At 37.4% G+C, this 14,547-nt stretch overlaps 2 protein-coding genes across 3 annotated transcripts in view; one reads left to right on the top strand and one right to left on the bottom strand.

Annotated features, from left to right (window-relative positions):
• The first annotated feature begins 1,348 nt into the window (after nucleotides 1-1,348).
• The window catches only part of LOC306850833 (F-box only protein 33-like), a 20,293-nt gene continuing 7,094 nt past the window's right edge, over nucleotides 1,349-14,547 (top strand). Inside the window, exons 1-4 of the mRNA XM_079386750.1 lie at nucleotides 1,349-1,887; nucleotides 3,370-3,480; nucleotides 4,574-5,241; nucleotides 6,127-6,360. Coding sequence (XP_079242876.1) covers nucleotides 1,478-1,887; nucleotides 3,370-3,480; nucleotides 4,574-5,241; nucleotides 6,127-6,360 — 1,423 coding nt within the window. The 5' untranslated portion in view covers nucleotides 1,349-1,477. The remainder of the gene's footprint in view (nucleotides 1,888-3,369; nucleotides 3,481-4,573; nucleotides 5,242-6,126; nucleotides 6,361-14,547) is intronic.
• LOC306850832 (cTAGE family member 2-like) overlaps nucleotides 10,468-14,547 on the bottom strand; it is a 20,428-nt gene continuing 16,348 nt past the window's right edge. The window contains exons 27-30 of one of the 2 annotated variants that reach the window (XM_079386748.1): nucleotides 13,696-13,800; nucleotides 13,297-13,349; nucleotides 13,036-13,219; nucleotides 10,468-12,028 (exon numbers count right to left, since the gene is read on the bottom strand). In XM_079386748.1, coding sequence (XP_079242874.1) covers nucleotides 11,847-12,028; nucleotides 13,036-13,219; nucleotides 13,297-13,349; nucleotides 13,696-13,800 — 524 coding nt within the window. In that variant the 3' untranslated portion in view covers nucleotides 10,468-11,846. Of the gene's footprint in view, nucleotides 12,029-13,035; nucleotides 13,220-13,296; nucleotides 13,350-13,695; nucleotides 13,816-14,547 lie in introns of both variants that reach the window. The other variant, XM_079386749.1, reaches the window with a different exon arrangement.

Raw genomic sequence — 14,547 nt, 5'->3', positions numbered from 1 at the left:
TTATGCTGTAATTTCATGTTTTAGGCATCACTACATGCCACTGCTTCTTTTCTTCTTTCACCCTTTAACTGAAATATTTTCTTTAGTCTTTTCTTCTTTCATCAATGTGTTATTATTGACACAAATTATGATATCTTAATACATAGCTCCTTAAAAGTCAGATTATTTGTGCAAAAATGAGACTCCTTTTGTTCAGCATGATTAACCTTTTACAAGCTTATAATGTCACACAAAACAATTACCAAGATTTCTCTTTCCTCGCCCAGATCAAGTTCAATCAAAAAAGAATGGCTTAGTGTTGCCTGTATTCCCCGTAAAACTTGTCAGTAGTGTTTTTGAAATGACTAATAAATGAGAGCTAGCACCACCTTACTCAGGCCTTCTCTTGTTTTATGTGTATTTCTATTATGCATTTTTTTTATACATTTAATACGATTTTTTAAATATACACTGTTTGCAAAGTAAATATTTTGTGGATTATTTTAGAATCATACTATATTCATTATTTATTTTGTCTTTAAACACAATCACAGCATACAACCAATGGTTTACATATTTATTTTTATTATAATTTTGTATCACTTAGCATAGTCTTCATACAGTAAAAATACTTAGCAGTCTTTCTATTTTAGGAAGGGGCAGGGGTCATGATTTTAGGGGTCCCTAGCATCAGATTGATTGAAAACCCCTGTGTTTCACAGCTAAAATAATATTTGGAGTCCAAACTAGAAGTCTCCATTTATGCCATTTGTATTCTTTTCATGTCTCTAAAAGTTTTTTTTTTCTAGTATTTATTAAATTGTAATTCCAACAGGGAAATAAATGAAAAAAAAAATAAATAATACAAGTCATTAAAATTACAGTATAACTTTTCATCTTGCATCTAAATATTAAAAAATCATTAAATCTTTAAATCAGAGGAAAATAGCCTACCATTTGGTACAGCTGACCCATGTATTGATTTATGCATATAATATTTCCCATAAAGGGTTAGAATTTAAATTGCATTATTTTCCCATATTACAATGTGCACATGACTATTTGATTTCAATAATAAAAGAGATCAGAAATTGGTGCTGTGTTTAAAAGGAAAATACTTGCGCCCTCCTTCAGCCACTCGATGTATGGCAAAAATAAGGCATTTTTGGAAGGAACCACTGCAACCACCTAATTCACTAAACATGCATTACACGAAATAAACAGTTAAATTAATATTACCAGACACTAGTTCTGTCTACTAATATGTATATTTCAATATAATATACTTACATCTCATTTTCGCAGGTGCTCATGATCTCCTGATAAATTTCTTGTCGCCCCTATTATGAAACCGGAAGTGGAGTGATCCAGTAGTATTGAAGGCAAAGCTCATCGCGCAGTTGTTTGTTTTCACTGAGCGCAGTAGCAGAGAGGAGAGGAGCGGAGTTGTGTAACGGTTACGTTTTTAATCTTCATTGCATCTTTCCAGCCTCCTGCCATGGCTCTGTGCAGCAGCGTCGGAGCCTTGGCGTTACCCAGCGAGCTTATCGTTCACATATTCTCCTTCCTGTCGGACCGAGACAAGCTCCGGGCCTCGGCCGTATGCTCTCGCTGGAGGGAGTGCCTCTTCTACCCTGCGCTGTGGACGGAGCTCAAGCTGCGCGTCGGTGGCGGAACCAACGGCGGCGGATCTGGATCAGAACAAACCCCGAGATTAGAGTTCCTCATGCGCAAGTTCGGCTCGTTCGTGCGGGAGCTGCAGCTGGAGTTCGCCCCGCTGGACGGCTGTTTAAGCCCGCTGCAGCACGGAGTGGAAGCCGTCGAGAGCGACCCGCAGTTCGCGAAAGAAGCGATGGTGACATATTTAGACCAGGTGTTGTGTGTGCTCGGCAGTCTGCGTAATAACAGGTATATGGATGTGGGCACCTCCTTTCGGGCTGCTTTGTTTTGCTTGCATTTAATGAGCACCAGCAGCCATAAACAAACCCTGCGCATTACGTAACGCTCATGTCTGAAGCATCGCATGCTTTGTGCAGAACTGCTATCACCTCCTTTAACAAGCCGAACTAACCAGTGCCTATTTTTTGTTACTAGTACTGTGTATTGCTAAAAATACTTTATTTACTAGTAAGTAATCCAATAACGACTAGCATTTTATTTTATCAGTCTCGCTAGCACTTATTCATTGGATGCTAGTATTAGTTATTCCTTTAGTGCGAGGTAACTGGTCACAAATGGCCTTTTTTGTTTAAATACCATTGAGTTGTATGGGGATCTGTGTTTTTTCTTTTATCTAGTCTAGTGAAATTCCTCAGCATTATCTGATTGACTTCTAATAACGTTTAATGGTTGCTAGTACTTTTTAAGTACTTTTTTTTAGTGTGTGTGTTTATAATGTCCTACTTGTCACATGCAGTGATGAGTTAGAAAAGCTAATTTATAGGTAAATTAAAAATGTAATAAGACTACTAAGATTAAAAATATTGCTAGTAACAGTACACTAAATGTTAATGATAAAAAAGTGGCTTGAAATTAAAATGAACTAAAATAAAATATAAAAAACATGTTATTTTAGCTACATTTGTATCATTAAATATATACTAATATAACCAAGATCTGTATATATCTATCTAATATTTATAGTATTTAGTATAATATATGAAGTAGCTACTGGTGAACTGTAATATATTAGAAAGTATTTGAGTAGCAGCTTAAAAAAACATAATTATTAGTAAAAGTGTAATGCATTCTGATCTAAAGCATACATCTTGAATTTTGATGGCAGAATTTGCAGTGTGTTACAGTTGTATTGGGAGTACAAACAGTACTTGTATGTAATGAATATTTGTTAGTGAAATTTTAGTTATTTTTATATCGAGACTTACTTGGAAAGAATGAGCACTTTAACAAAAAATAAATGCTAGTTCTAAGTAGCAAATGTTACAACCTCTGTCTAAACTCCCACAAGCCTTACTGCATTGTTAACATTCTAACAGAATCTTACAAAACACTGTTTAAACAAGACTGGCTTTGTGTTTCGTGATGTTTCCTGATGCTGATTTGAACCTACAATTATGTTTATGCACAATAGAAAGGAACTAGAAGGACTCATAGCCCAGCACTTGCCTTTAAAACAACAGGCTTTAGTTTAAAATGCACAAACAAAAGAAAAAAAGAGCTGAGTATAGGTTCTTTGGTGTGGTGAGAGTTTGAGAATTTACTTCAAATGAATTGACTGATTCTTTATACACTGTTCTCATATGATTTTGTTAAAGTTTCATATGAATTGAGAATGGAATATTTGATATCTATCAGTTTGTTTGCTCTGGTCTAGTTTGTTTACATTTGCAAGACATGAGATTCACACTTCCTCTTTTTTTTCCTCTACAGAAACCTCCAGAAGCTGAGTCTCTATGGGGACACATGCATTCTTCAGGATGACGGCATTTTGGACAGCTCTTACCTCAGCCAGCTCGACCAAGGGGGCAAGAAAATGAAAGAGTATGTTTTAAAGCTACCTTCCACTCATGTAAACTGATTGTAATCTTATACTGAAATGGCACACTCAATGGGGAAGATCTAATAGAGGAAGCTGGCTTTGCAAATAACCTGACTATCTTGTTAGTTCTAGGTATTAGGCACTCAGTCTGTTTTGGGCTGATTCATGAAGCATGTTTTAATAGATTGTGCTTGTTTTAACCCTGTGAGAAACTTTTTTTTTTTTTTAATCGGTTAACACTTAACGAAATACAGTTTTGAATTTTTAGCAAAAATAGACTGTAAAAACCCGTTTTTCCATAATTGTCTTGCCATGGAAATGGCCACAGAAGCTAGCATAGCATTAAAAAAACACAGGCTGTGTTCAGATTTAAAAACTGGCATATTGCACAGAGTATATACTGTACACTTCCTACTGTTTAAAAATACAGTATTGATGTTGGAAACAATATTTTAAAAACTGTGTACGTCAATTCTACATTTTATATTAAATTCAGTGTTTAGTTTTCTGATACTAGTAGTGGCATAGAAATTAAGCACTTCATCTTTAATTATGCTGTCATTCAAAGGTTTGGGATAAGTTTTTATTTTTTATTATTATTGTGGAAGTAGTCTCTTATGCTTTACAGTCATACTGTAAAATGTTATTACAGTTTAAAATGACTGTTTTCTGTTTAAATAAATTATTTTATGTATTCCAGCAAAGCTGAATTTTTAGCAGCCATTACTAGTCTTCAGTGTCACATGATCCATCAGAAATTATTCAGATATGCTGATTTGATTGTCAGGAAACATTTCTTATTTTCATAAATTTCAGAAACAGTCTTTTAATATTTGAGGTTTTTCAGGATTCTTTAATGAACAAGTTCAATAGAACGGTTTTTATTTGATTTTCTTTTCTGTAATTTGATCATTTTAATGCATCCTTGCTGAAGAGAAAAATTAGTTTCTTAAAAAAAAAGAGAGAGACTGCCCCCCATACTTTTGAATGGTAGTGAATGTCATTGTCTCATTGTGCTGCCTTTATTTAACTTTTAAAAATTAATTTCTTATTGCAAAGATTTATAACTATTTATAATATGTTCTGTGGTTCTAGGATCCAGCAGCTCTTTGAAGAGATCCTGTCCAACAGCAGGCAGTTGAAGTGGTTGTCGTCTGCGTTCATGCTCTGTGTGGTGACCCCCTGCTCTCTGGCCTCTCTCTCCAACCCCAGCACCAGCTCCCTCGAGCACCTCAGTCTGATCGACAATCAGCTGCCCAGCCTGATTTCCACCGTCGAAATAGAAAGGCTCACTAACCTGCGGTCTCTGTCGCTAGACTTCTGCGATTTCACCTCAGACATGTGCCGTCTCCTCGCCGGCGGTGACCGAGCACCCCTCCACCGCCTCTCCCTCTTGCTGAACGGCGCTGCTTTGGACGTCAAGCCTTTGGATGGTACCACCACCGAGGACGATTGGAAAGCCCTGGTCCGTCGAAGCACCAACCTGCGTGTCTACATCATGGCGATGGATGTGTGCAGCCAGGATCTTCTGCGTGTGCTGAAGCCCAGCGTGCCCCTGGAGCGGATCCATCTGGACAGCTACAGCACGCTGGTGACGGATGGTGTCGTGGAGCTCATCTCACAGCAGTACCACAAAACCCTGAGCCATTTCATCTTGATGAGAGACGATGCTGGATTCCCAGACCTCAGCGTCAACCGCAACGAGGACCCGCTGGTTCTCCTCGCCTGGCGCTGTGTGCACCTCGCTGTCCTGATCATCCATGGTAAGTGGAGATTTTCAACTTTTCACTTGATGTTGATCATTCACTGATTTGAGACATGGGACAAAACGGACTGTAATTTTTATAATACTGCCAGAAAACGTTTTTATTCAGAAACATAGTTAATATTATTAAAAAATTTAAATAACTGAAAGGTAATATGTGTCTTTTTGGGAAGTTGTTGTTGCTGTTATTTATCATGTAGCTTTTATTTAATGTATGTTTTTGTTTAATTTTTAACTGTATTGTTTTATCCTTTCCAAAGCATTTACAAAAAGTCTAATAGAATTGCAAAATTGAACTTTTCCTCTATACATGAACCTATCTATCTAGATAGGTTTTTATTCATATTTTATGTAATAATGTATGTCTGGGAAAAATAAGTGTTTATTTAATAATCTAAAAATGAAAAAAATATTTAACACTTAAAATAATTTTTTGATGTTTTAGCTCCATAACCTTTTTTCATAACCATTTTTTAGATAATTTCTCTCCTTTTAAATCGGTGACATTAGTAGCCAATAACAGCAGGGAAACAAAATGGTCCTGCATTTAAAACGTGCTAAGCAACATACTGTTTTGTCATGACTGTAAGCCATCAACTATGTCAGATTTTCTGTCTGAATTCAATAAACACAGCTGAAATTCGAAATCATCCTGTAATCTCAATTTATCCATTCATCAATCTGAATACTAGATTTGCAAGATGTTTTTGTATATTGACAGTATGTACAGCACTAATGATTAATTTGAATAAAAATATTACGTTCTGTTTATTTTTTATTTAACTTGTAGTTTGTCGCATGTCTCAAGAATCAGTGAGTCAATAAACTGTAGCTGTTTTACCATACTAGTTCTCTTGGTTCAATGGTTTCTCTCGCACCACAGGCTACACCGTGTGGTCGCACAACCTGGTGGCCATCTCTCGCCTGCGTGGGTCCAACCTCAAAGTCCTGGAGGTGTCCGAAGAGAGCATCGACTTTGACCCGGACCAGTCGGTGTACATCGAGGGCGACCCCGTCCACAACTTGGTCAAGGAGGTGTCCCTGGGCTTGGGCCGCGTCTGGCATCCCTCCATAGACAACAGCGTGGTCCTGAACGAACCCACTCAGCACTTCCACCGTGAGATGCAGAGTTTCAGCGCGGGCATGTAGACGCACCAAGGGCCCGTTACTAAACGCCCTCTCTAACCCTGTGCTTGGTGATCTTTCACTAAATGGGCCCTTCTCATTTTACATATTGTTTCTTTTTCTTTCTTTGCTTTTTGATTTTGTTTTTGTTTATTCTTGTAGTGTGAATTTAATCCTTTATATGTGCTGTGTTTAATCAGTATTAGCTCTATATTTATATCTATATCTATATATCCTGCTTATTACTAGGAAAGTATAGTTGGGTATTGGTTTAGTAGCTAATTGAGTGAATGGTAGAGAGGGGCTTTTATACAGCTAGCTTACAAGTTGTACAGTGAGTTGTTCATTCTCTCGCTTTGTCTGTTTGTTGGTTTCTCCTTAGAAAGTGTGGAGTTACCTCAAACTATCAGTTGATCCTTCTTGGCTTCTGCAACGACGAAATCCCACGTTCACGTTGACCTTTTTATAGGGAGATTAGTCTTCCAGCCAAGGGACAGGACTGATCCACAGCAGTTACGACCCTTCCTCTTTGTTCCTCAGTATGTAATTGTTATTCAGAAATGAGGATTGGTGGAAACGACGTGTTCGGGACGCAGATCCCGCTGGTTTTTCTCATCCTGGAAGTAGATGCACCTCTGCTGGTGAAACCAATCGTAGAGGTTTTCAGTCTGGTGTTTGACACCTGCATGCTGACCGCCCTGCAGCACAATATCTGGGCCCAGCCATAGGTGTTTTGTTCTCTTTCTTGTTTTCTTGTGTGTTGTTGTTTTAAGAAGTCCTTCCCGTCTGTCTCAGGTAGGCAAAAATTATATGACAAGGAAGATTAAGATGAAGGTTAAGATATTTTGGTAAGAGTGAAAACAATCAGCTGTTCCGTCAGTTTTAATTGTTCTTCTTGAGTCACAGTTGCCTTGAACTCCCCTTACTTCATAATCAATGTGATTTTGGCCTTGGCCTCAGTCGGTTCGGAGTTAACGTCTTCGTAATTCTCTACCGAAGAGCGTCAACTCGATCGTAATTGAGGGCGAACACGCTCCGAACGGATTGAATCCAGGCCGTGGTATTTCATCTGTAAAGCATTAGATGGCGGGAGACAGACGTTTGCTTGTTCCATATCTCAGGATTCCTGCACTTGCGGTACTTTTCCAGCCGAAAGCTTTTGTTGAAGCTTCGTTCAAAGGGTTGGCGTGCTCGATGGGCAAGACTTTGTAGTGTTTTTGGGGGAAAGAGAGCTCTTCCAAAAGAATGCGCTTTAGAAGTTGCTGGTTTTTATTCTTTCTTCCTGTGTCTAATTTCCCTAGTTTCACATTTGAAGTTCTCCGTGTGTTGTTTGCTTTTACATATATTGTTTATTTGCGCCTCTTTTTTTTAAAGAAAATCATAGTCGAAGGAGGTCGTGGTTGCTTGCATAGCTGAAAAAGTGAATGTCAAACTAAGCCTTCTTGAAAGCGGCATTGTTTTTGCTCTGCAGAATCCCCTCTTTAGTGAGCATATCTTTATTTTGCCGTGCTCGAATATTGAAGTGAATTATCGAAGAGCGGAGTACTTTTTAAAACCGTTAAGTTGCCTCGCTAACCGTTACTCTGTCAGGCTTCAGAACTTCCTGTTACTTGGCGGTATCTCCTACCTGAAGCCAAACCAGGTTTGAAGCCATTGCCCCAATCTTCCTGGAAGATCTGCGCTTATGACAAAAACAATGTACAGCCAAAGCAAACCTTCGCAGCATGAAAACCATCTTTATATGCAAGCTTATCAAGTGAGGGGTGACTTAGCAATTTAGCTTATAATCTTGTCGTGATTTGTCATTTGTGGTCCAAAAAAGGTTTGAAGCAGTTAACCAATGAGAACAACTCTTGGCGTGTGCACAGGGTTAATGTAATTTGATGTTTTATAAGTGCGAAGCAGAGATCCGGCTTGACTAAATGTTGACAAGTTTACAATCTATCGCGGTACCCATGTCAACATTGGTGAAAACGGCAGATTTTCGTGGTTGGTGGCACAGAACGCAAAAAAGGGTCGTTGTGGTTTAAAATCTGTTAAATTCACTCCCTTTTTGAATAAACCACAGACTAAAAATGCTGTTTTCAGGTGCGTTGACATAGGTGCCAAACACGCTGTAATGAATATGTCGGAATGCTCTTAAACGTGTGCCAGGATTCTGTTTTTTAGTTCATTTCAAGAAGTTCTACTTAGTACAGAACCAACAAACAATTTCAATAAGTGTGTTCTTAATTCGGAGCTTGTTCGTCATGCATCGATTTTGCCGAACGACTAGAGTTGGCGGAGAATGACCGCGTACGACACGTTACAAACTGCTAAAGCATTCATACCGTGCCTAAAACCCAGAATAGCTTTCATTTCAAACCCAAGTCACCGTACGTTCCCGGTCGACCAAGTCTGCGAAGTGTTACAAAGACATAGCATCAGTGTTTTCGTCTCGGTTTTCTTTGCAATCTCTGTGTGTGCGTGCGAGTGTGTTGTGTAAACGTTCAAAAAGTGCATCCATCAGAGAAGGAGGTGTGTGTTCCGTACAAAGCGTACCACTTCCTCAGCAGTGAACAGGAAACAGCCATTCTCAGGGTTACTGTTAGACATGTGGAGGAAACAAAACGGAGTCCAATAGCTCAGGCCTCTCACCATGAAAGTTTCTATTAATGAAGAAATCTTCTAAACAAAGTCACTGGATTTAACTTCTGTCAGCGCATCATCTGCCAAAGATAACGGTGATACGATTCTATTTTTTGTTTGTTTTCAAAGTGCCCGCATGCTGGCAGAGGGCAGGGCCAATGGCTGATGGGCCGAGATGTACTACTACTATCGTATTACGACAACTACTATTAGATAAATCTACTAATGGTTGGACATGGGCGGTGATCCACAGCTGTGCTGTGGCTTTGGTCAACATACGTTAGATCTCTCTTACAATGCACCTGTTTCACTGTGAAGAGTGAATGTAATTTAACTATTGAAAATCAAGGTTGGTTCTATCAGACCTATAAGCTGCTATGAGACGTGTTAGGAACATTCCACTGGGGAGTTAAAACAAACTAAAATGGCCAAATGTCTGCATGAAATGATTATTTTTTTACTCTCTTATTCTGTTCTGTTTCGGTTCGGGCAGGGGCGGGATCCTGTAATCAGCTTTCGACTGGTCCTACGATGAAATTCTTGAGCCATTTGAGAGCGAGCATGCGTAGGTTTTTATTCCCGATCGATGCGACCAGTCGCTTGTTACAACTCAGTTGGATCCCCGTGTTTTTTTTTTTTCCTTTCGGAAACGTTATATGCATTTCACAATCTCGTCGTAAAGAGAAAGAGGGCTGCTATGACCCCATCTGAGACAGTGTTTTACAGCTTTTTTTCTGACCGCTACCTTACCGATTATCGACCTCATGCCAGCCTTTGGTATAAAACGAACAGTCCCAGTTTCCACTGCAGGTCCAATGCAGGCCTCTCTCTCTCTCTGGTCGGCTTGCGTTAACGGCAAAGTCAAAAACTATGCAAATGGAATGCATACGATCCAATGGCTCTTAACTCGTTTTTCTTTCTTTTGGATTTTTCTTTTTCTGTCACTCAAATGGAAATAACCTAACTTGCAATGATACTTGGCCTTATTATTGTTATTATTATTGTTTTAAGATCTTGATTCTTCGGAAGCCAACTCAGTTTCAAGGGCGACCGTGGGTTACAGACATGGTCTCTATGAGACTGGCCAGAAGGCCCCAGTTATAAGTGGTACGAATGTTGTGCATTTGTTTAAAATCAGGACAGTTTGCAATAAAGAAGTGGCCATCATGGGGCACCAGCAGTGCTAAGACCACTCTGCTACCTTATAAACTTAACGGTGAGTTAAATAAGATAACATAAATGTGCATATGCGTATATATCAACGTATATACTTTTATGCCACACATGTCCGGGTTCTATTTATGAACATTGAAAAAAAGTTTATAAGCGTTGTTTTGCAAAAATGGTTTTACCATCTTAAATGTTTAATATTTGGGCAGGCGTGTTCTGTCTACTTTTTTGTCTCCGGTGAGCACATAGCATTGGATTTTATATGTACATCTTCAAACAGGAAGTACTCTGGCACAGGTGTGAACATGCCAGGTGGGAAGATTTTAATGAGAAAAAGTGATCTTGAGATTCCACGATAAAGAAGGAAAACCTTTGAAAAACTTAACTGACAGATATTGGGTAAACCAGCCGAATGTTGATTTGAATTAATGTTGAACGAATGCATTTTCTTTTAATCGGTAAAATAAAAGCAGAAAAAAATCAATGTTGTCTGTTTTATACAGTTGTGATGTATAGTGCATTTTTTTTCTTTATGCTTCAAAATGCGAGACTGAATGGAAAAGTAGTAGATTCTCACTCTTTTTAGCCAGAGAGTTTACACTTGTAAAGCTCAATTTCTACTGAGTTAAAGATTTTAGCACTTGGCCTTGCTTTTCCAAGTCTGGAAATTAGGGATGCATATGTAGGCATGTTCTTAAAATGTGTAAAATATGTTCCAAAAACAAACACAATGTACCTTCTGTGCTCAGTTATGAAAATAATTTCTCCCGAGTAATTCCTGAAGCACCATATTACTCACAAAGATCATTTAATACTCTGCAAGTCCTAAAACAAGCACTTTTGATTGCAGCATAAAACTAATACATAATTCTGCTTATTTGTCAAGGATGCACAATATATTGGTATCATATTGGTTATCTGACATTAGATTTAGTCGTGGAAACTTAAGTCCCCTTTTTACATTTCGGATAAAATAATGAATAATATTAATTTTCATACTGTAGATTGTGATGCCTAAATTCATTTGAAGCACTTACATGATTTATTCTTGTTTAATAGTTTAATTTTATTCAATTATCAGGCATAATAGTTTTCGTTATCAACCAGAATTTTAATATTTGTGCATCTCTCGTGGGAAAGATTTTTTTTGTTGGTGATATTCTCACGCATTAGCAAAAAATTTAATATTTTTCAAATTATATCTTTATTATTAATGTACATTATTTCATCAGACCACCTATTTTAAGGCATGAGATGTTATTAGAGGAAACTATAAATATATATGCGCTACATGGACGGTTCTCTGGAGTTATTGGATTTGTCAAGTTAGTTACCAAAGTCTTTTCAACCGCATCCTATTCACAATATATACTTAGTAGACTTTCTATATATACAGATTGACAAATGAGGACCTTTTATCAACTACCTTCGATTAAAAAAAAAAAAAAAAAAAAAAAGCATCAGAACATCACAAACTTGAGCACCTATAATCAACTTCCTCCTCATAATATTATAATCTGTGGCATGTGCTGCACCCTTTGCCATGCTTGCGCTTTCAACTAAGACAGAAGTAAGAGAGAACCACAAGGCTACTGCGGTTACATATTGAAGGAAACACCCCCTGAGCACAACAACAGGAAGTCGGAAACAGTCTGCAGGAGAGGAAGAGAGCGTGAGAGATCAGATGACATCATGAGGAGAGGGCGACTGGTTGGGGGGCTGCTCGCTGCCCGGTGGGGAGGGTCTGGGTGGCGGTCCGGGGGGGAAGCTGTCAGATGGAGGTCTTGGTGGCAGATAGCCCATATGTTGAGGGAGTGGCATTGGAGCTCTGGGAAACATTCCCGGGGGAAGTAGCCCTCGCACTAATGGAAACAGTAATAAAGGTTATCAGTTTGTACTAGGACACAGTATCAAATAATCAGACAGAAAACCCTGAAGTGATGCAGCCTATTCTTAGAAATATGTGCATATATTAAGTAATTAAATAACCTTAATGTTTTTAAAAAATCCAAGTCCTATCTAATAATAAATCAAATAGAAAAAAAAAATTAAGTAAAATAAAATAAAAACTTGTAATGCTATTATTACTACTACTACTACTAATAATAAAATAAAAAAATCAATTTGAATTAAGACAGAACATTCTGAAATGATGCAACCTCAAATTCCCATAAATAAGTCTACAAATAAATTAATAAATTTCATAAATATGCAAGTATAAAAAAGTAGCTGAGTCCTATCTTGTGATAGGTAAATGGTAAAATTAAAATGTGTAATAATAATAATAATAAATTAGATAATGTGTAATTATAAAAATGATTAGAAATTACATAAAATAAAAAATATCAAATCACAAAAATAAGGTATTTCCCTAAATTATGTCCCATTAAACATGCTTTTTATTCGCAAAAACCGTACAACTCTAATCAAAATTGACCAAAATTTTAACATTTATACATCACTACTGGAAATAACACTTATAATTCCAAGTTCATGTTTCTTCCCCAAAATGTTAATGTTCGTGGGAACCATGAAGTTAATGGTTTTTTAATTGTTAGCTTTAATTCAATTTTTAAATATAAAAATCTAAGTAGCTGAGCCCTATCTATTAATAAATACATTAATAAATTACAAAAATTTAAATGTGTAATAATAATAATAATAAATTATATAGTAAATATTTAAAATATAACTATCAAATATCATCAACTTTATCAAATCACTAAATGAAGTCTTTTCCTAAATCATGTCCCACTAAAAGTGTATTTAATTTGTGAAAGTTACATAGCAGAAGGTAAATGTGCTGCACTTTCACCGTTTCTTCAAGCTGTGATAATACAAACATTTCAAATGGAAACGGTTAACTTACTGCCTATAGGGGGACCACGAGGGGAAAAGAACTCCGGAGGTCCATAAGGGCCCCTGGGTGGGAAGTGTGGGTCCCTAGGGTCCATCAGTGGGGGCATTCCCATTAATGGGGGGCCAGGAGGAGGTCCCATTCTTGAATCTGGATCTGGGGGCAATCTCATATCACCAGGCATCGAGTGAGGACCCTGTGAGAAGACACATCTTAGTTATGGGTATGCCGAAAAACGACAGGCTTTTCTCATCAGTCAGAAGGTTTACTCACTTCTCTGCTCTCATTCTCACTGATGGATGAGCTGTTTCTTAGAAACGATGAATCTGGGGGAAAAAAAGAGAGGAAAAATACTCTTAGGATCTTTGAGCCAAACTCCTATTACATTTTCATTTAATTCTTGAAGACTGCTAAAAAGAGCGCTCATTCATGCCTCGGTAATGCTATTACATGAGCTACATAAAAACAAATTAGCATGGAGTTTCTGCCACATTATGTTGCTCCATTTTCTATGAGAATAGTACCTCAGTTATTCAGTATTAGTTACTAAGTTACTATTAGGCTTGTATATGAGAGTCATATGGGCTACTTCTAATTCCACAGGTACAAATGACCTTTAAGAGAAGCAGAGGAGAAGTCATATTGTAGAGGAGGTCACATGGAATGACTCACCTGATTTTTCACCAAAGTATGGCTCAGGAGGAAGTGGAGGTCTAGGAGGCAAAGGACCCATAGCATACGGACCCGGAGGAGGCCTCCTAAAGGGCAAACCTGGGTCTGGGAGAGGGTGACTTTTCATAAACATATTTATAACAAAGAATATTTAAATAAAATACATTTACATATATAAATCTATTATCAAGATCATAATTTGTTATGTAATATTATATTTTTATATACATTTATTTATTATAAATAAACTAGAGCCTTTCCATTTTAATAGGGAATCAGAAACATATATAAATAATTTTGTATTATAATATTATCCTCAATCTATACGGGATCACAAAATGTATAATTTATTGTAATTTAAACAAAAACTTACAAATAATTATTTAAGAAATTGTAATTTAAAAAATGAAATCATAAATTAAATTATACATTTTAAATATATAGTGATTATTTATAAATATAACTTCGAATTTAAGACCCTTTTGAACTATGTGATACAATAAAAACAAAACTAAGCATTTGAGAATGATTGGCCAATGGACACAGGAATGATGCACTACACATAAAAAAAGAATGGTCATGATGATAATGTCATTACAAAAATACAGTGATGTTCTGTGCTATTCACAGCCACAGTATGCCATAACTAATCACTGCGCTGAACATTTAGTCCACAGCATTCGGCCCAACGGTGAGGAGCAGTGGGACAAAGCCTGACGTACAGGCCAAAAACACAGAAACGTCTAGAACAAAGAAGGCCCAGTTCTGTGACTCTTCAATGAGATGTGCGGCTGAGTCAGCGCTTCTCAGCCACCTCTGAATAACTGAGTTTGAGCTTCTCAGAAAACAGAA

The sequence above is a fragment of the Barbus barbus genome (genome assembly GCF_936440315.1).
Source record: "Barbus barbus genome assembly, chromosome: 30".
NCBI classification, from domain to species: Eukaryota; Metazoa; Chordata; class Actinopteri; order Cypriniformes; family Cyprinidae; genus Barbus; species Barbus barbus.
This window is presented reverse-complemented; position numbering and strand designations above follow the sequence as displayed.